This window comes from Pteropus medius, unplaced genomic scaffold (genome assembly GCF_902729225.1).
Source record: "Pteropus medius unplaced genomic scaffold, Ma_sr-lr_union100, whole genome shotgun sequence".
NCBI classification, from domain to species: domain Eukaryota; kingdom Metazoa; phylum Chordata; class Mammalia; order Chiroptera; family Pteropodidae; genus Pteropus; species Pteropus medius.
This window is the reverse complement of record NW_024349224.1, coordinates 7,902,062-7,924,902: the sequence shown is the minus strand read 5'-3', so window position 1 is coordinate 7,924,902 and position 22,841 is coordinate 7,902,062. Positions and strand designations below refer to the sequence as shown.

General features: G+C 42.7%; 1 protein-coding gene across 1 annotated transcript in view; it reads right to left on the bottom strand.

The window, feature by feature from the left end:
- NUP93 (nucleoporin 93) overlaps positions 1-22,841 on the bottom strand; it is an 86,577-nt gene that overhangs the window by 21,297 nt on the left and 42,439 nt on the right. Inside the window, exons 4-5 of the mRNA XM_039880926.1 lie at positions 13,127-13,189; positions 7,637-7,765 (exon numbers count right to left, since the gene is read on the bottom strand). Of these exons, the coding sequence (XP_039736860.1) occupies positions 7,637-7,765; positions 13,127-13,189 (192 nt within the window). The remainder of the gene's footprint in view (positions 1-7,636; positions 7,766-13,126; positions 13,190-22,841) is intronic.

Genomic DNA, 22,841 nt, shown 5'->3' with positions numbered 1-22,841 from the left:
CAAAGAACAAGAGGGAGTCGCGGTTACAAATCCTGGCTCCACTACTCGCGAGCTAGGTGATCTCCACTGAGTATACTGCTTCTTTTGAGCCTCGGTTTCTTCAGCTGTGAAACGGGCAGTGATGGGATCCATCTCACCAGTTTGTGATGAAGATTAAGCGGGGAGAAGAGAAGCTCTGATCTCACAACACTGATGAGAGGAATAAGCAGAGAGAGCTCAGCACAGCGCCCAACTCGGCCCGTAAATGCTAGGTGTTCCCACTTGTAAACAAAACATAAACCACCATAACGAATACAGAAATAAGTCCTATACTGAACAACAACGGTTATCGACACCACAGAAACATAATCTAAGATATTTTACATTGTGCTGGCTGGAGCATCTCATCTCATCTTCCTACACAGAGCACGCACTCCCTGTATGGACAGAACCCCCGCCAGCTCATCTTCTACCTCTGGACTAGTTCTGAGTGTTCCCAGTAACACTGAGTTGGGACTATTCTCTAAGACATCCACCTTTCTGGAACAGAACAATCCAAAAGCTGATGACCCTAAAGTCTTTTTAAAGAACACAGCACTAAGCCTGCTAATTCCAGCAACCTAATTGAGGGGAATAGGGAAATGAGAAAGAGAACAGTGCTGAAGCATTTCGGCAAGGACACAGTTGTTTCAGCTAAATATATGTAAACAGCCTTGAGAAATATTTTCCAGTACTAAAAACCTAATTTTTAAAATTATCCATTTAAAAAGTAGTTGGTTTTCAGGCTTCAAATTTCCATTTAAATTAATTTTGCTTAATGCTCTTGTTTTCAAAAGTGCCTTTCCTTCATTTGTCCTTGGCCAAGCCTCTGTTTCACCATGCCTGAAGTCAATTATCCACCGGCAGCACGGGTCCGTGCGCATTCCTGAGCAGAGGAACCAGCAAATGTTCACTGGAACTTCAAAGCCAGGAGCTGCTCTGAGGGCTGGGAAAATACACCAGTATGCATGTGGCAGTAACAGTCCCAACTCCTCGGACCTCTGGGTGTCTCCGAAGGGGGACAGACTGAACCCTAGCAGGGACGACACCAGGGACTCAGAGCAGAGAGGCAGGGGCACTGGGAGGTAGAGCTACAGAAAACAAGGGCTCCCAGGAGTCTGGGGACATGTGGACAAAAAGCCACCTTTGGGAATACAGCCGTGAGAAGGGTCTTCTTAAAGGAGATGGTGTTCTCAAAACAGTCGTTCTAAGAGAGCCTTCCAGAACAGGTGGGACATGGATGGAGTGTGGCGGAAGGGAACTGCAAACTCTTACTAAGCAATTATTTTTGTATGAAGCATACCCAGGGGATCAATGACACTTTTTCCTAGAAGGGCTCATTCTAGTCAGGGAGAAAGGAGGGGAACTAGCACTCCTAGCAAAATGCTCCCAGTACAAAGTAAAAAAAAAAAGATACTACAGAAGAAAGGGAGTTTTTAATTTCCAAGTGGAATGTTTGATTTGATGTAAGCAAAATGGAACCAAAGTGATTCATTTACAATAGTTGGTTATAAAATCTGTACATAGAAACCCAGTACTACTATAAAACACCAACTGGGGACCAGAAGACTCAGGTTCTAAATGTAACCCAACTGGGTGAACTTGGGTAACGACACCTAACTTCCCTGGAGTCTTGTTCTTCACGCATGAAATGAGAAGAAAACCTGGGCCATTTATATGATGAAACCTATTACAGTCACTAAGAAATGACAGACACCTACATGTACTAACCTAGATAAAGCTCCAGAATAAGCTTTAAAAAATCAAAACATAATGCTAAGCTGTAGAATCTAATCTATAAAATGGTGCCATTAATGGAATACGTTGATAGTAAATTGATCAGATGGACATAGACGTACACATGTGCACATGGACACCTCAGGGAGAACTGGCAGGACAGGGTGTGTGCCAATGTCAGAGGTTATGTTTGAGTGGGGGGTGGAGAACAGCAGAGTTTTCATAAGGGGTCTACAAAGATCTACCGTCAGCATACTGTGCAAAAAGGAGGTGTTCAAGTAAGACGCATCGTGACGTTACAGGGCCTGCTGAGTTGGGTTTTTTAAAGCTTCTTTCTGAATGAGCAGCAGAGTACTTTCGATGCCTGAAATCCTACTCGAAGTGAAATCTGCCCCCTGGGAAACTGCCCAGGAGTCATAAAAAAATAGTTTGGAAGCATATTCTCCAGGAACTTCCGGTTCAAACTCTTCTGTATTTTACAGTACCCACTGCAAGACGTGTTACGTAGGAAGAAAAAATGCTATCAGTTGAACTATGACATATCACTGAATTTAAGACATATTCTGATTTTAGAAATGTTAAAATGTAGAAATATATGTGTATAGGAATCGATGAAATAGTCATCAAAACTAGAGACTGTGTTCAACACACACTGTTCACATGTCATGTGTGGAACGCTGCCAATATTATCAAGAATTATTAAGCTACGACTTAGCTCTGCAGGCAACAGGCTTAATAGAGAAGCTAAGTCATTTTCCAGACAATACATTAAAGCAGTGGTCCTCAAACTTTTTGGCACCAGGGACCGGAGCTCCTATGGGAATCTAACGCCTGATGATCTGAAGTGGAGCTGAGGCAGTGATGCGAGCACTGGGGAGCGGCCGCAAAGACAGACGAAGCTTCTTCACTCGCCCGCTGCTCAATTCCTGCAGTGCGGCCCAGTTCCTAACAGGCCACAGACCTGTACTGATCCACAGCCCAGGGGTTGGGGAGCCCTGCATTAAAGGACCGTCCATTGATTATATCTAATATTCACACAGCCATTAGGCTACACTGAGGTTGGATAAGTTTATCTTTAAACACTGTTCTAAACGTTGGCTAAGATATTCCTACGATTCCCAGCAATGCCGAACCCCACGTGCCGTCACGCAAGCGTGCCACACTCCGGGGGTTCCTCCTCACACTGACTGGATGCAGGGATGAGGGCGCAGGGTTCTTAGCCAGGAGTCTCTTTCTTGCTTCAAGGCACATCATTTTTATTCGGCCTACAATTTGAAAGCTATTAACAATCTTTCAATTCCTTCCTCCCTTTAAAAATTAAACCTCTTTCTTCAATTATATCCTAAGGCAATTAATTTGCCAAACTGAATTTATGCTATTGAAGTATCATTTCCCTTATTAAAACTTGCCAGAAACAGTTATTACCAATGTGTCGTTGCTCCTGTGATCGGAAGACTTGGGGGTAAAATGTTTCAGGGACCAGCATATCCTAATTCATTTTTGTTTTTTTAAAAAAAAATAGCCTCAAGCCTCTGTATAAGATTATCCAAATTTGGACATCCAAATTTGGACATACTTCAAATGTTAAGTTCAGCTCAAAATGATTGGAAGCTTCTTTGGATTCCAACAACCTTATTCCTGACAACACTTAAAAGGGGCAGATCCTTATTAAAATAGTTAACATAAACTTAAAAGTGCGTTGGTCACCAAACACTGAAGGTTACCGTAAGGGCTGGTCAGGTGTGCTGAGTGAGCCCTTCGTGCCAGCACTGGGCTAGGCACTTCACACGTGTTCTACATTCCTCCCAGCAGTTCTTCAGGAGAGGCCTGTCACAACGAGGAAACCCCGGCCCGCGGACCCAGGCCTGCAAATTCGAAGCCTGTCTCTGGCCTTCACACTATGTGGTTTCCTAGAAAGACGGTAGAGAAAGTGCCTGTCCAAGTGGAGAAAATACCATCTTCTCATCATTTTGAAGATAATTTTATGGAAAAGGCCTGTAAAAACGCATGATTCCATACATCCACCAGAATGGTTAAATTAAAAAAGACAAAAAATGCCAGTGTGGCAAGGATACGGAACAAATGGAATTCTGTCATGCTGCCGGCGGGAGGGTACATCGATACGGCCATTGTGGAAAACCATTTGGCAGTATCTACTAAAACTGAACATACGCATGCCCTCTGACCCAGCGATTTCCCTCAGGTATACCCAGCAGAGGTACAGACATATATTCACCAAAAAGCACGTACAAGAATGTCCACAAGAGCACTATTTATAAAAGCCAAGAACTAGGAACTATCCGATGTCCATCGACACCAGAATGGATAAACAGATTGCAGTTACTGTTCAGCCATGAGAATGAATGGCCTGTAACTAAATGCAGTGATACGAAATGCTAAGCAGAAACACGAGTACATACTGTATGACTCCGTTTACATAAAGTTCAAAAACAGGCAAAATTAATCTATGATGTTAGAAATCACAACAGCAGTTCCCTTGGAGGTGGTGAGCGGGTAGTGACTAGAAAGGCACACAAGGAGGGCTGCCGGGGGGCTGATAATGTTCTGTTTCTCCATCGGGGTGTGTTCCATTTGTGATAGTTCACTGAGTGGTATACTTATGATGTTGGGCACTTTTCTGTACACATTATACTTCAGGACAAAAGTTCAAAACAACAGCAACAAATAACGAAACCTACAAGGGTCCAGAAAATGGCAGTCCCCTCGATGACTTAAAGAGAACCGTCTGTACCACTGGCCAGCTTTCACAGCAAAGCTGTCCTCTATGCTAGATGTCATAACAGAGAATAGCAAATATGCTGGTAACTCCCTTCCAAGAGGACTTGAGGTCAAAGAAGAAGAGTCTACTAAATAGACTGGTCTATTTTTAAGAGAAGAATAATCAAGAAAGAACATCTCATTAGCAGCTTATAATTACTTCCAAATCCCAATACAGACCACAACCTAGTAACACCATTTTAAAAAATCAAGTTTGTAAAACTAGGAGCTGTTCTATTTATCTGCCCAGACTCACAAGAAATTGAGAAAAAAAAATCAGGCTGGCCAAGGGTTTCACACATTAGTTCTCCCCCAAAGACTCTGATCTGAGTCTCTGAAGCCTCTAAAGAATGTGGATCAGGGGCTTTAAGGAGTGATTTCCTAAGACAAATGACTTTAGAGCATCTATATACTTGGGGGCTAATTTAATAGAAAAACTGGTTTTTAAATCAGGAGTAAATATGCAGATATGGGATGTGTGACATTACCCTGTAAGCTACCCACCCTTGACCCAGACTTCAGCAGAACAATGGTCTAGAAGCTAACAGCCCTAGGTCTCGCCAGTATACTACATGTCTCTCTGAGCCTCAGGCGACCGATCTCTCGTGAGAAAAGAACATTAGTTATCCATGAAACGACTTCTGGGGAAAAGACTTATCAAGAAGCACTGGTAATAGTATTTGAAATGTCTAACACTATAATTTTTATAACATTATAATTTTTAATCTGCACCTCCAAAGTAACTGAAACTGCTTTTTTAAAAAAAAATAGTAAGGGATGGCCACTATGGGTCAGGTGCTTTAATTATCACTAATCTTCCCAATAATCCCATTTCATCCACGAAGACACTGAATGTCTACAGGATTAAATAATTTGGCCAAGGTCTCAGGACTAGTCAGTGTGAAGCTAGAATGTGAACCCAGCATTGTTTCCTCCCCAACACCAGAGGGGTAAATGTGTGGCAAGCCACAGCTCCCCTGGTGTAGGGCAGACATCAGTGATCAAGCAAGACTCTCTTTCCTGCTGATCCCGAGGTGCAGCCTGCCTCCAGATCTCTCTCAGGAAAGATCTTCAGGATATATTAAGTAAAAAAAAGCAAGATACAGAACGAAGCAGACAATTAGCCGACTTTTGTGTAAGAAGAAGGGAGGACAAGAATATACAGGCTCATATACTTTCATTCACATAAAAAACTACGGGAATATACATGAGAAAGTAATAATAGCGACTGTCTCTGGGGGAGACGGAGGAGGGATGGGCTTTTGGGGAAAGGGCACTTTAATTCTCGAATTGTAAATACCTTGAAAATCAGACTTGAGAGGAGAGAACCCTCAACTTAGCACTACCACCAATCAATACATTCGAATGCAAGAAACGGACAATAAGCAATACAAAGACATAAAATATGCATAATGGTACATGGGAGAAAGTGCTAAAAAAAATAAAATAAAACAAGAGAAGGGGATACAGGAAGTGCTGAATGGGGAGAAGTAGGTTTGGATTTCAGGTGTCAAGACCTTGGAAGGCCTCACTGAGATGACACTGGGGAAATATCTGAAGGACGTGCGAGAGACAGTCACGCAGTTATGTGGGGGAAGAGCATTTGCAGGAGCGAGCCGGCCAGCTGTGTTCAAAGAACCTGTAAGGAGTTCAGCTGCCTGGACCAGCAAGAGCAGCAGGGAGGGCAGTATTAGATGAGCTTGGAGAGGTAATAAGACCAGATCTGGTAGGGAATTACAGATCGTGGTGCAGACTTTGGCTTTCATTCCGAGTAAAATGGGTGTCATAGGAGGGTCCTGAGCAGAGGAGTGACACGATCTAACCTGTGTGTTAATAGTGTTACCCTGGCTGCTGTGTTAAGAGATTGTACCAGGGCAAAAACAGGGTGACTAGTGTGGTCAACAACCCCTAAGATGGGTCCCCAGTCGTGCCCACATCCTGGGAGTCAAGCCCTTGTATAAGCCTCTCCCCCTGAGTGAAGGCTGACTGAGTGACTTACTTTGAAGAGAGAGGACTAAGTTAGAGAAAGAGTGGGTTCTGTAGTGGGGGCACTTTAGCTCTCCCCTGAACCCCTCACTCTTGCTCTAGGGGAAGCAAGTTATGCTGTGAGCAGCACAACTGAGAGACCCACAGGACAAGGGACTGATGCCCCTAAGCCAAGAGCCAGAGAGGACCTGAGGCTTGCCAAGAACCACACGAGTGAGCTTAGGAGTGGGTCTGTCCTGAGTGTAGCCTCAGCCAACACCCTGAACACAGCCTCGAGAGACCCTGAGCTAGAAATATCCAGCTAAGCTAAATGCTTGTTTTCAGCCACCACAGTCTGGTGTGATTTGTTTCATACCAACAGATAACTGAAACAACCAGTTAGGCTAGTTCAATAATCTGAGCAAAAGACCAGACTGCTGACAATGGAGGTAGTAAGAAGTGGCTGGATTCTGGGTATATTCTGAGACCAGGGTTAAACTGCATTTGCCAACACGTGTGAGAGACCAGGTGGGAGAAGAAGAGGACAAAAACCAATCTGAGGTTTTTGATCTGAGGAAATGAAGAACTGGCATTGCCATTTATAAAGATGATAAACTCTTTATAAGAGAACAGAAGGCTGGTGCTGGTGCCAGGAGGGAGATGGGGGCAGTTGCTATCATGACTCGATTCTAGACATGTTTAGCTTGAGATGGCTAGGAGACATCTAAGTAGAGCCAAGAAGGTCAACAGATAAATGAGTTTAGGGTTTGGGGCTGCGATGTAAATTTGAGTTTTCAGCATATAAATGGTATTCAAAGCCACAAGCCCAGACAAGATCAACAGTGACTAAGGGCAGTGACTAAGAGAGAAACAAGAACATGTCAAGGACCGAGCCCTGAGACATTCAAACATCTAGAGGTCAAGGAGTCTGAGGAAAACGGAGCAAAGGAGGCTGAGAAACAGCCAGACACGTTGGAGAAAATCCAGGCAAATACGGGTGTCCTAAAAGCCAAGGGAAAGAAGAGTTTCAAGAGGGAGATAGTCATCTACTGCGCCAAGACTGCCAGTTGCCCAGCAGATGAGCATTCTTGGACCTCGGATTTTATTAATAGTGGTTTATCTTCTGGACTCAACCTACCTCGTTTTCTTGAGTAAAGTCAAGGGCATCTTCTCCTGATGCCAGCAGTGTGTGGAGAATTCGCTGTTTCACTTGCTCCCACTCGACCAGCATCGACTCTCGGTGGTACTCCTCGGCCATGCCAAAAGTCTGTCGGTGACGAGCAGAGAGATGACCCAAATGACAAAACAGAACACGGTTTTCTTTAAAGTTTAACAGAAATTCAAAGCCTTCTATATATGCCATCTATCCATAAGTAGAGTAAAAGCAATCTACTTTCAAAATTATCCTTAAAGAGTTTACTGTTAACTGTTTGCAAATACCCTAGTTCATCAAGTCTAACACATTAGATATTTTTAAATTGTGGCAAAATACACATAACATAAAATGTACCATCGTCACCATTTTCAAGTGTACACTTCAGCGGCATTAAGCACATTCGCACTGTCGTGCACCCATCACCACCATCTCCAGAATGCTTCTCATCTTGTAAAACTGAAATTCTGTCCCCATTAAACCATCTCTCCATTCTCTCCTCTCCCCAGCCTGTGGTAACCAACCTACTTTCTACCTCTATGATTTTAACTCCTTCTAGCTACCTCATATAAGTGGAATCATACAGTTTTTGTATTTTTTGTGTCTGGCTTCTTTCATTTAGCATAATGTCCTCAAGATTCATCCATGTTGTAGCATATGCAGATTTTTCTTCCCTTTTCCAGGGTGAATAATAATATTCCATTGTATGTACATACCATATTTTATTTATCTTTTATCTATCCATGTACATCTGATTTGCTTCTACCTTTTGGTTATTATGAATAACGCTGCTATGGGTGTGCAAATATCTCTTCAAGTTCCACTCTGTGGTGTACACAGAAGTGGAATTGCTGGATCACATGGTAATTCTATATTTAATATTTTGAGGATTTGTTGCCATCGAGGCTACACCATTCTACAATCCTATCAACAGTGCACGAAGGTTCCAATTTCTCTACATACTCACTAATACTATTTTCTGGGCTTTTTTTTTTTTTTTTTTTTTTTTGATATTAAGTAGCTATCCTAATTGGGTGTTAGGTGCTAGCTCATGGTTTTGATTTGCATTTTCCCAATGATTAGTGATGTTGAACATTTTTTCGAGTGCTTATTAATTTTAAAACCTCTGAAATTAGGCTATATATTACAATTGTCTTAGTATATATTACTTAGTACTTTTTCTAGTGCATAATGATGGATTATAAAATCAATGGTATCTCGATTTAATAAGCATCTATGATAAGAAAAGACAAACAAAAGATTCTCCCAGTGTCTTTATTTTTTTAAGAAACAGTAATATTTTCATAAGAGGAAGCAAACCAGTAAAAGAAAAACAGTGTTCTGTGGTTAGGTTTCCCACTAAGTCACTACTGAAATGTCGGGCAAACCTCACTCCTGTCTACTGGTGCCTTTGTTACCAAAACAAAGGCACTGAGGAGGAAAAGAAAAAAGAGAAAAAAGGGAAGGAGAGAAGGAAGGAGAAAGGGAGGGAAGGTGGGAGGGAAAAGACAAAACAAAACCTCTGAGGAGAGAAGGAAATTAAAGCAACTTATGGAGATATACTGAATCATGACCATTCTGGGCCTATTATTGTCTAATTGGCAGACCAGGTTCCCATCAGCTTAAGTCCATTTTTCAAAAAGCCATTTCATTTACAATCAGATAATAATCAGATTGGCATCTAATTAGGCAGCACCAAGGGAATGAATATAGTAATGTCTGCTTGCTTTACTTTTGGCAATGTAGATCATTTATACTGATAATAACTATACATATGAGCTTCGGAAAACTGTCAGAAAAATCATATATACTCTTCCTTCAAGTGGGATGTTTGACTATGGACCAATATTTATTAAAATGTGAAAAAGATAGATACTAGACACACACAAAAATGAGTAGGAAGAAGGCTGGCACAATTTGCAAGTATGATTTTGGTCTATCAGTGGATCCCTTTTCTAAATATGTATTCTGAAGACACAAGAAGAAGTGACAACCACAAACTTTAAAAATATTGTTCCACCTAGTTTTCTTCTGAGAAAGGCAGAATGGACCACTCCAGTCAGTGAGCCTGGACTGAAAAAATACCCAGAGGAAAATCATTCTCTCTCGTTACGTCTGTGAACTTGTACAGGAAAGCTAGGCACTTGAACAGAGAGAAGTATGTGAGGGAAAGCCAGGCAGGGGAAGACGGAGCTGCCCTAGAAAGTATGCAGAGATACTGTGCTGGTGAACCACGATTTCTTTTAAAATTCTTCCTGTGTAGTGGTCAAACCATCTAGCGCCTCAGCATTGCGGGTCTCCAGCAATGGGAAATGGAAGGCCATGTGGCACAAGGACCAGGGTAGGTAGAAATAAGCAGGTGGGGGAAGGCTGGCATACCATACGGCAATCTGAGCTTGCAACAGGAAACGAGGCACTGACTAAGCTGTGACACTGACCCAGGACACCTCAGTGTCATAAGAATTTTTCTTAAGGACAAATCCTTTGGTTGATAGAGAATGGCAGAACAGTAAAGGCTATTGAAGAAAGCAGATAATAGACCATCCAGAGACACTGCTGATGGGGAGAGAGGGATCATGTAAGGGTCAGAGCAACAATAGTGGGAATTAACCATCATCCCATTAATCGGGCTGCCCACCTACGTGCCAAGAACTCCTGTTTTGTGAACACAGAAGTACTCTGGCAGGTTTCTGGGCTCAAATCCTCAGATACAGTTGAGAAGTATGCCAGCTACTCATTTAGAAACAGCTCACGACCTGAATGAACAGCACTGTGGTTCTATTCCATCATTAGTCACTTTTTTTTTTAAGCAGCTTCAAATAAAAATAAATGGTCCAACATTAAAATTCTCTTCCCTTGACCATGCCACCCCCAACTTACCTTAATTACCTTAGAGATAAGGGAGCATCCAATTTGTGGGCTAATCAAGAATGATCAGCCACCCATTTGCCCCACTCCAGCCTATTCCCTTTAGACTCGCATCTGAACCACTAGATTGATTAGGTGCAAAGAATGTCAACTAGAGGGGAGAAGGAGCTCTTCAACTAAGAAAAGAGGGGGACAGTGAGGGTCTGAGACAAGGTGGGTGGTAGGGAATAGGAGGAGCAAGAAGGAAAGAAACCCGAGGGAAGACGAAAGGATGACCCAGAGGGGTGAGCGGAGGTCTAAAGTTGAAAGGAAGACAAGACAAACCACAGAAAGTGACAAAGCAGTGGAGACACTACTATGAATTAAATCAGAATCTTTCAAGTTATGTGTGGAAACATATCTCTTTGAACACAGCTAAGAAAGGCAGGGAGAGAACCGGGCAACTGACTTGAGAACAGGTGCAGAGCACTCAAACCCCTTTTTCATAAAGGGAAGAGGACAATATGCTTTGACTTCACACCCACTTATTACTGAGCTGTTGCTGGCTTTTAGAAGCTCTACATATGTTCTGATAATGTTGTTCTGTTTTTGCTGGGATGCACCAAATGGGAAAAGATAGGACACATTTGTGGTTTTGTGGCTTGTTTTCTTGGCATTCCAGCAGGCCATTGGCAAGTTATTCAAACATGAAATTACCACTAAAATGCCAGGAAGCTGCTCACCTTTTGTTTGAAAATGACTCTTGCTCAGCGGCAGTCACCTGGTGTCCAGTCAGGTGAAAGGTCTCCCCCCAGGCTGGCTCCTAACCCCGGAACTCTGCCCTCGCAAATGCACGCAACACCTTTTGCACTGTGGTATGTCATTTAAATGTTTTGGCTGGCTGCACACTTAGTCTCAGTATGGCACAATGTTCAGAGGCTGCCAATTCCAGAAACACATTCCACAGGGTAAATGGATTAATAAGGCCTGGTGGCTTTCGACAATCCTAATTTAATTTCACTGGTCTTTTACAGCAGGGGAATCAAAGTTGGGAGCTCACTTAAAGTGTGAACAACAAAAATAATCTTTAAAAAATATTTTTAAATCTGAATCAAGTGAATTTCTCTATTTCTAGAAATAAGTACTATAGCCAAAAATATAATTAATGAAATTTTAGGGATTTGACTCTGATAATTAAAGCTATCAGTCATTTCAATAATGCTTTTGGAACATTCTCTTATGAATTAGAGCTGGCAAACCCCATGCTGCCCAAGCTCACTCACATCAGCCCTAGCGAGGTGTTTCCACGTACACAGAACATTTTAATAAAGCACACCAAGAAGCAGCATTGTTTTACTTTATTATTTTTTACATAAATAACACAGAAATACATTCCACTTGATAGAAGGATTATATAAGTAAGGAGAAAACCCTTTACCCCTACTTGCTCTGCAGAGACAGCTGCTGCTGGCGGACCAGCCGACCAGTGAGAGCCCTCCCGCCTCCTCTAAAGAAGCTGCACTTTAGAACCAACTCCCCCTCCCTCCCCGTCCTTCCTCCTCCTTCCTCCTCCTTCCCCCTCCTTCCCCAGAAGACTCCGTGGCCTGGAAATCTCTTATTCCATAAAGATGTTTTGGAAAGGTTTTGATCTTTTAATCCTTGTCAGAAGCAAATGGAGATAACTCACATGTTAGTAAAGTCAGCGTTGAGTATCTTGAGGGAATGCTTGTTGCAAAATTTTGCTGCACATATAATGGCTGCTCTGGCTTACTTATTTACCATCCTTCTAAGAGCCGAGCTAGTTTGTTTTGTTTTTGCAAGAATTTAGAGAAATTATTAACATAAAAGGTAGTATAGAGAATGAAATCTTGCCATTTGCAACAAAATGGATGGACCTAGAGTATTATGTTAAGTCAGACAAAGACAAATATCATATGATTTCACTTATATGTGGAATCTAAGAAAACAAAACAAAGGAACAGAGAAAACAAAAACAAAACAGAAAGACTCATAGATACAGAGAACAAGGTACAAACCTCTGGTTATTAAAAAAAAAAAGGCACAGGAATGTAATGAATAGCACAGGGAAAATAGTCAATACTATTATAATAACTGTATGGAGACAGAAGGTTACTAGATTTATTGTGATGATCACATTATAGGAATATAAATGTCAAATCACTATGTTGGATAACTTAAACCAATATGTCAACTATAATAAAAAATAATAAAAATAAAAGGTGGCAGAGAAAGTCAAACTGGGTGACAAAAGGAAAAGAAATTGAGGAAAATTATCAATGATCGTAACTGCTTTTCTGAACTACTGATTTAGTAGAAACCAAAATACCACTTTTTACTGTAACAATGAAACCAAAGAATTGTCTGGCTCTTCCATTTTTAAGATTAATTTAATAATTAATTGTCCAGCCCCGAGTTTCAGATGCATTTTGGTCACCAAATACACATGGAGTTACAGGCATGATGTTCCTACGGAATTCCCTCTGGTGAACTCACTAAGTAGGAGAGCTGGGCCCTGGACACGGGCTCCAGCTTCCAAGACCTGTGCTCCCTGGCAGACGAGCCTGCCCTCCCAATGGCTGTACATCTATATTTAGGTTTGTTTCTTACCCTCTTCCGGGACTCTTCAATGGCAGACAGCAGGGCATTGTCCTTCTCATTCTTTAGGAAGCCCTAGGAAAGGGGGGAGAAACGACACAAACTTAGGTTCAAATTAACCTTCAAATCATCTAAAGTACACAGCAGGAAAAAGAACTAATCATAAGGATATCTGATACCCTGCCCACCTTCACCCTCACAAAACTCTCAACTCGAAAATATCAAAATAGATGGTTTTTACAGATGCTTCCTAGTTTATTTCACTCTGGGAGCACATGATGATTGTCAGAAGGTAAAATCCCCATGGGGCAGTAAAGTCCCATGTCCCAGAAACATATAAAATGTGAACAGTCAGGACTGCCCTTCAAATTCCTAAATGACCCAATTTATAGATACGGTTTTGGCAACACAGCCTGTCACAGTGCCTCTAACTGTTCCTTAGTCTATATTTCTCTGTCGCCTTCAATGAATTCTTCGGTTTCTTTCTAACATCCAAGAAGCCATGGCCATCCACTTGAGAGTGTTTTTCGCTTGCTTGTCAATGGCTGGGATACCCCAAAAATCATTTATTTATACATTTCTTCTGGGGTTTTGCCACGTGTACTCCCTATTTCAGATCCGATGACACCCACTACCTGTTTAATACAGGTGGGGTGAAGAGGAGACAGTCCACAGTCTGGTTTAATATGCTCAGGGTTAAATACCTGTTAAATGCAACTACAAAATAACACAATGACAGACCTAGGTTTAAATCGTGGTGCCCCATTTACTAACGGTATGATTTTGCTCAAACTCCCAAACTTGAAACCTTTGTTTATTCATATGCAAAGAAAATATTACCTGTGATAATGTAATCAAGTGCTTGGCCTGAGGTTCAGTACATGTAGCTCTATTATTAGAATCAGATTTAGATCTGTTGGTGGCATTAAGGAAAGAGATGCCCCAGGTAACCTCCCTGTTGCTATTCATTGTCCCCATTGCTCAAGCTGAAGTCTCAGGGAGGAAGGAGAGGGCCACTGTCCTGACAGCCAGCCACTGCTGCAGACAGACAGAGTAAGCTTCCGTGCCTGCCTCCACGCCAACACCTGCCCTTCACACATGGTTCGTGAAGCTTCTTTTCCACAGCTTGGGACATGGGGGTCAAGTAGGAACAACTAATAGGTAGAGATCAAACTCTGAGTCATAATATGAAAGAATTCAAGTCACCCTACACGTTAGATCTCTCTACAGCATCATGCAAGGTCCTGCACGTCAAGCACGCTGTTGTTGCCCATGTCCAAAGAGACCTGTTCTTCCAGAATCACGTTTTTGCTTTTTTTTTTTTAAGGAACTCTTCGGGGGAAATATAATACAAAGTAGAATTAAGCTAAAGCTTTTAAAATGACACGATAAATTAAAAAAAAATTATTTGACAGTTTTCTTGAAAACTTACTCTCATGGTTAATTAATTTTTGATCATTTAATATATTTTGTTCAAACAGTCCCAGATGTGAGACTGCTGGTTCTTTAAAAATAATGGGTGGGGTGCTGGATAAGACTGGGAGGAAATTTTAAATAAAATATTACTAATCTTCATAGACTCCCCAGATCGCTTGTGTATTGGCCCACGATTCTCCTGTACTTGCTGTCACTCCCCAACCTGGACGGTGCACTGGGACCAACAGGGACAATGACCAGCAGCCCAGGAAACAGTTCCCTCACAGGCTCCGCCACCAGGGCAGTCCCTGAGGAAGCTCCCAAGCAGCTCTGAGGGCACAACGTGAAGACTGTTCCAAATACCTACACTGATCACTGGAGTTCGGCTGGGGTGGGGAGAGGCACTGGTCACTTGCCTACTATTGTAATGACCTCAATAAACAAGAGCACACAAAGCCAGGACCCCATGTGTCCATGCAGAAGGGGACAGCTTGTCACCACATCATGCCTGCTTCTGGCCATCACAGGGGAATCAGACACCATGGATGGGAAGAATTTTAATGGACCTTGTTTATACCTATACTTCACAACAAATGATTACATTGAGTCAGCAAACCTTCATCATGAATTCCCTTTCTTAGGCAGTCTTCAATGGCTAAAGCTAAACGCTTTATAAACAGTTTATAAGCAAAGCTATGAAACTAATATCATAGAATGCTGTTCCCGAACAAAGGGTGGGCACAGACTGCTGCTAGAGGAAGCGACTGTCTAAACAAGCCTCGTTGCGGGTGGGTACTGGGAGGGTGATAACCACGGCCTGACAAAGCCTGGTCTCATTTTTTCTTTTTGGTTGGGGCGGGAGGGGCTGTGCCAAGTGCCCCACTCACTCTCTGGGCTTCCTCTGCTCCTCCCAATCAATGAATAGCCCATCCCATTCTTTCGACCGCATCCATGTCTACATATAACCCATACACACAAACACACAAAACAAATGCAAAGCAAATCAGACACATGATATTTAAAAGCAACAAAGTATTTTGTAAGAAACACAATTCTAAATACTTCCAAAAAAGTGAAATTTCAAGTTAGTGGTTAAGAAATAAAAGAAAAGCAAAAAGATTGGTTTGGGGCAGATCACTCTCTTCTTTACGATGTTCATGTGGCCACAGTGCATATCAACAATGGTGCTTTCTCTATAGCACAAACTGATCCCACAGAATACTCAGATTTTGAATTTTGATTCTTTAGGATACGAGTTCTATTTTTAAAAACAACACATTAATGAGTGACCTATCTTTTGAAAAGAATCTTAAAAATAATAATTTATACAGTCAGAATAGTGCTGGGATCTGTGTGCCATCTAGTGGCAGTTAGTTTCTTTTCAAGGACACAGGATAAAAATAATAGAGAATTTAAAAGTTGGGCAGAATAATACCTGCCGCAACCCAAATTTCCCATAGATCTCTTCCCGGACTTCCCTTTTCCGTGTGTGTTTTCTTTCCTTCCAGCTCCTCCTGTGAGGCGCTTTCATGTCCCTCATTCCCGAGAGATACTTTTACAGCCTATCAGAAAACGGGGTCTCTGTAGAGTTGAGCTGGATGTGAAGGGGGAGCTGCAAGGCGCCCGCACTCATTCGGTGGAGCTCCCTGCCACGCTGAAGACCTCTGGTCATAGAGAAGGCCTAATGGCTTATCTCTCAGTTGGAGACGCCAGCCATCTAACTGTGATCCTCAGGGCTCATCAGTCATATCCCTCTTCTCATCAACAAGCACTTTTTAATCGCTCAGTCTCCCACCCGGCCTTTCTGCTGCTGGCCCACTAAATAAAGACCATTCTGCAAACATCTGCAGGCCTGCTAAGTAAGACAGCACTCCTGACGTCCCCATCTGGACCCGGCTCCTCACTGCCAGAGTCCCAGAAACAGATCCTGTTAACTGGCTCCTTGAATGGGTTTTGGTTTCAAGCTCTAACATATAATAGCTCCCACTCAGGAAGCAATTAAGGGCCAGACACTGCCCTAAGCAATTCAGACATTAACGCTAATCTTTTAACAATATGAAAGAGGAGACAGGAGCACCTCGCTCTCTCCCCATCTACCCCCACCCCATTTTACAAGTAAGAAACAGATTTTGGCATCTAACCGACTTAACCAAGAGTTCCTGAACGGGAAGAGGCAGAGACAGAATTTAAACACAGTTCTAACTCTCGAGAGGCCAACTGTTTCTGAGATACTTAGGGAACAGTAAACTTCTAAATCAAGAAAATAAAGAAAAACTTTTTCTCTCTAAAAAGATGGAGTCAAGGAGGGGAGCAAAATGTCCTTAAATTTGTTTTCTTCATCAGTTATTAGTTCCCCTTCACAGATGATGAAGGTGAAGGCTCAGAGAATACTAATCCTTAGACCAGTACTAGTAAGAGCTCACACACACGGACATGGTGATTCCTGTGTGCGTGCATGTTACACACATCTGGTTCCTGTCCTCACTTTTAACCCAGTGCTAAACTGTTTCTCACTACTACTTACCTGGACCACACTTTAGAGTGCGTTCTTAATATAGATTTAAACATTGAAAGAGCTATACGAGATGGTTTCTAGGGCTTCCATCAACTCTCAAATGTTGGGGTTCCACATTAAGATCACCTGGTTTGTACATAGCAAGCTCAGACTTAGAACCCAAATTTTCTGACCCCTTTTCCACCTTTTCCACTCTATCATGCTGTCTTTCATCACAGTAAATCAAGCTGGAATAAATGGATGCTACCCTTGCGTATTTACTCCGTTCTCCTCCCTACCTCACACGATTGGGGGAGGAATGGGACAATAAATGTCAAGTTTTGGGCACTCCCGTAGAATAGGGTTTTTCAAAATGTGGGTCATAACCCATAACTGGATCATGAAATCAACCAGGAATTTTTTTTAACAAAATAAAGTGCAACAGAGATATGTGGTATAGGTAAATATTTGTTTGTGAAATTCTGTTCTAATTACATGTACTTATTTATATATATAAAGTGGGTTATGGTGTAAAACGTATTTCTTACTATGGGTCAGATGAAAAAGCTGGAAATCCGTGCTCTAGCTGTCAACTCTATAGTGTTCCAAAATATTACTAGTATTTATTGCTATGGGACAATAAACACTGTACACCTGCCCAAGCAATCCCTTCAACCACATGTTCCTTCTTTAATGGAGGAAGTGGGCTGCCTTGCAATGTATACTGGCCGAGAACAAACCAGAATGTAACCGCGAGGTAAGCCGATTCTCCTATCCAACATGTGGTCACAACTCAGGGACCCGGCAGCCAAAATGGCTTTTAAATGGCTCAAGTTGAGAAAAGCAGGCATGAAACTGCACAATTTTTAATCATCGTACAGATTCTGGGTTTCAGAATACAAGTGGTAGCTAACTCCTACTGCAGAAAAAGAGAATGAGCAAAAGGATGTTTTTGTCAAATGGCCAGAGTCTCTTAGCTCATTTGCTTTCCAAAAGTGAAAAATAAGAAAGATGGGTCTCTGTGAGAAAAGTCAGTATCCACTTTAGCAAGGGAAGAAAGATGGCAAAAAAAAAAAAAAGCTGACACTGATTCTTTCACACAGGTCTTTGCTTCCCACCTACAACAAATAAGTGATTTAATAGGCAACTACATTAAAAAAATAAACCAAAAAAAGATTAAAAAATTAGTTTAAGTTGGCTCCACAAAGCAAAAGCCATATTTCATATGGTCCTCAAAACACAAAAGACCATCCCGTGTCTTTTCCTCTTCAACAGACCAACCAGCAATACACCCCATCAAAATTGAAAGCGAGGCACCCACAGCAGGCCAGCCTTTCTACCAGAAGCTACCTGACGCAAGACAAAAACACATGGTGTTATAAAAATCTTGTATGTTCTCTCATTTAACACATACAATACATACAAATTAATAGGAAATCTATAACCGACGTTCAAAATCAAAACAGTACTAACAAATGAAAGCAGTAACAGTAGGAAACAGTCACTGGTTGAAAATAGGATTGCCAAGACACAAGCAATAGCCTGAAAGACAATGAAGATGAAACAAAAGAAAGGAGCTCGAAAAGTAAATTTAAAAACAGAATAATCAAGAGGGTCTGTGCCGAGATAACACAAGCATTCCAATACGCGCTGTGAGTATTCGTTAGAAATTTAGATAGTAAAATGGAGAAGTGTCTGATTTCTACAAAGACGAAAGTGAGTTGTACTCATTATTCTGCTTCAGCTCATTCTGAGGAAAATACCTGCTCCCTTAATCTCTCCCAAACCTCTTCCCCATTTCTGAATGAATGACCTCTCCTGAAACCTCTTCTTGGGTGAAATTTTTACAAGGGTGAAACTGCTACTTAAGGAGAAATTGAGGAAGGACAAAGCAAGATACCGTTTTCTGATGAGCACACAGAAAAATCCTGCCAGTACTCAGAGCCCCTGGGCTTATCAGATGGTGCGAAGGCGCTTTTCATTAGCTTCCTTTGTGGTGCCTGCAGAGACCGCCTCAAGGAATTTTTCAGGTGCAAGGAGATGTTCATTACTGATACAGCCCAAAAGATGAGAACAAATTTTAAAACTGGGACAGTTTCAGAATTTGGGAAACTATCATATGGTTTGTAGAACGTTCGGTTATTTTCTTAGACCCATATTCAATGTAATAAAATAGGAACACATAAAATGTCAGCTTAAAAGACCCACAAGAGACTGACTCTCCTTTTGCAATGAATATAGACTGAGTAGCAAACCAAGGCTTTATTCTCCCACTCAGATATTTAGAGTCAGTCCCACTGCTTGTTTTCTGCAAAAATTTAAATATATATGTATATCTTCAAAAAATACTCCTGCTGAAAGCAGTGTTAAGCTAGAGGAGCTGACATCGCCAATTGTCATCTATTTTTAATGCTGTTTTGTGATTTCTCACTGTGCATTCATGCAGAAGCCTAGCTGATCTCATTCAGCAGGTGGCAGCAGACCTGGCAGCGGTGGCTACGGAGTGCCACCATTTGCCAGCTCCACAGATCCATCGGCCCAAAGGCGGCTCTGTAGCCACAGGTGGCAGACCCTGGCGCTATAACATGGCGCTGCGTGGGCACCAGGCCATCTGTCACTGCCAGGCCGCAGGGTCCAATTTTGTACATGGTTTCTGTGACTGGGCTAAACAAAGGGTCACACGATTATGTGATAGATTTGGCTCCATTAAGGCAAAACAAACCGCTTGTTCCCTTAACTCAAATTGGTTTACAGGATGGTCTACAAATTCTCACAGGTGGAAGAGAATTCAATGTGTGCAAGAAGATTCTAAACCCAAGAATACACGGCTCTGAGCTGTGCCTCGTCCAGGACCCGCCAAGAGTCTTATAGGCAGCATTGTGACTAGAGTGTGCTGACACATCCAGCCTCTTCGAGGGCATCGCTACAGCCATGAGACAATTCCATCTCATCTGTGAATTCCGGAAAAGACAGTGCCCTTTGAGAGAGCCAGTCACATAAGTCCATCTACTGCCTTCTGTGGACCTCTCCCCACTACGCTAAAAATAAGAAAGAAAGAAGAAAAAAAGCTATCACATAACAAAAGCCAAACTTCCAGGATTTCCAGCACTGGGTAAAAGAAGACTGTAAGAGGTAAACTTACCATGACCCAGAAAGGAAAGTCGTCTTTGAGAATGGGGACACGCATTCCTGTGGCGCAGTAGTGAGGGGTGCAGGGTTGGGCAGCACACCTCCCTCGTCAACACAAGTAGGCATATAACTACTAGATGCTTCTTCCTATTCCTACACAAAGGCCTCAAGCTAGGGCTGCTTAGCACATCAAGTTGATGCACTTGGAAAGAAAGTACGGCCAAGGTCAAGGGCTGCATCTCTGTGAGGACCATTTAAGTCTCTTACGTTATTGCTGCAAAGCCAGTTCTGCCCCCTGCACTCTGTTATGTGTTACCTATCTCTGGCCATCCAGGAAAGAAAAGCAATCTCTCCAGTTCAGTCACTGGGAGACTCCGTGTAGAGAGGGAGTAAGCAGCAAGGGCATAACATAAACGAGCAAAATAATAAATGATGGCCACGTAGGCACTAGTGGGAAAAAAAAAAATGCTTTTCAGCAGAACTCCCCCTCCTCCCAAATCCAGCAAAGCCCTGAAATTACCTTTCAGGGTTGTGTAAGCAGCTTTCCCCCACGAGTCGCAAGAGGTCTGGGGAAAGGATGTGACTTTGCTCTGTGCTGATAAGTCATCACTTCCAGAAAAAATGAATCAGAGCCCGCACCCTAGTGAGAGGGGCCATGATGCAGCAGGATGTGCCCCGCAGCAGTGGCCGGGCCTGTGCTGCCCCCGCCATCCCCCACCACCCCCCCACTCCTGGAATGGGGGTAGGGGCAGGGTGGGACTGGAACACTAGAAGCCAGGAGAGGGAGAGGAAGGGCAGCCAGCCAAATGCTCTCAGACTGCTGAGGTGGCCCATGGGAGAAAGCAAGGGCAGCAGCCCTGAGCAGTTTATCTCTTCCCCACCACCCAGCACCCCAACTCAGCACACCTGCTAGGGCCAACCTGTGGGGACACAAGACCAGGGAGGATTCTGAAGAGAAAACTTGTCAATCTAGCTTTGCAAATGGAAAATAAAATGTGTCAAAGTATGTATGTCTTCAAAAAGCAGCAGCAGAAGCCTCTCCTTACCCAAAGGTATGAACAGCTCTAAAAATACTAATCTCACAGCCACTCTAAAGTGATGGAAAGATAAAATAAGGAGGCTACATGAAAGGACGATAAAAACGTTTCAATGTCTGGGGAACTAACTGATTTCCATCTTGGAGACGGAACAGTCTAAATTCAAAGAACTAAATGGAAATGCATCAATAATGGCCTTTATCATGGCTACCAACCCCTTCCCACTGCCCCCCAAACCCACTCTAAAACAACTCATTACTGTATACATACAAGCATGTCCACGGCTCTTCTGCTTTATCAGACCTAGTGTCTTTCAACTTTGGAAACAGGAAAAGAAAAGCAAGATTTGGGGGCTGTGAGAAGGACTGATAGCAGAGGTATGTCTCTGAGCCAGCAAGTGGGAGCTGAGTGGTTTTTGCCAGGCTGGTTTCTACAGAGCTGAGGATTAAGCCTCAAGTTCTACTTAGCAAGCACAAGGAGCGCTATTAGTCAAGACAAGGTTTGAGAACCACGTGCCATATTAATTCCCTGCTGGTACATGGTGTCAGTCATTTACACTGCAGTCGAAAATCACAGGTCCTCCTGCTACGCAGCACAGCTTACGCTGATAGGACTGGAGCACTCATCATCATGGCTGTCACAGAAAAGGGAGCCTTGGTTTTGCTGCAGTTCCTTCTTATTTGGAAATTTTTTCAAAAAATCTTTTGTCTGGAGACCACTAAAACAGACAAGAGACCCTCTCCTTTATAACTTCCCGCTGTCTTAAGTGGAATTTGTCACGGTGCTCCTCTGCTAACAGTACTTGGGATTTCGCACTCTCTCTAAAACCTTAATTAAGTCTGAAAACGTTTTGACTTTACCCTGTCAGAGCTGAGGGAATAATGCGGGATGCACCACTCACCATTGTCACCACAGGCACAGGAAACATGAAACATTGCTTAGCTGGAGTGGCAAATACGAGCAACAGGAGGAGAGAGGGCAAGACCATTTTTCAAATACAAATTGCCTGTAACTGACAGGGAGCTAGAATCATTTACCCAGCCCATCCATACGGGGAGAGGAAGGGGCAACCCTAACTGTGGGACCCTTCCGATCTAGAGTTAAAGGAGTGAGCCGCTGGGAAGATGCGTCGGAATGCCCAGCCCCTCGCCAGCTCAGAGCAGATGGATGGGATGCCGGTGCCCATCTCGGGAGACAAGCACTCAGCCCTTCGTGCCGAGCCAACAAAATGGACCTAAACGCTCAACTTGCAGGATATATCTTGTTTTTAAATGTTTGTTTGTAAATGACAAATTTATAAATGCATATCATCTACAACACAGGCCCAGGAAGACTCCAAGTACAGCTCAAAAAGTCATTTTTGGCAAGACTTTGCTGAAAGCTCAAAACGTTAGATCTATCAGTCACCAGTAAGCCCACAAAGAGAAAGAGACGGCGCCAAATGCAGACAAAGGCACAGCACAGATTAGGAGTCAGGTGGCCTGGATTTAGGGCAAAATCGACTGCCTTCCAGATGTATCACCTTGAGAAAGTTATTTAACTACAGTAAACCTTTTTACCTAACTGCAAGATGAACTGATTGTACTACAGAAACTCTGAGCCACCTCCAGAAATTCCAAGTCCATGAGAGGTGGAAACAGGTAAGAAATTA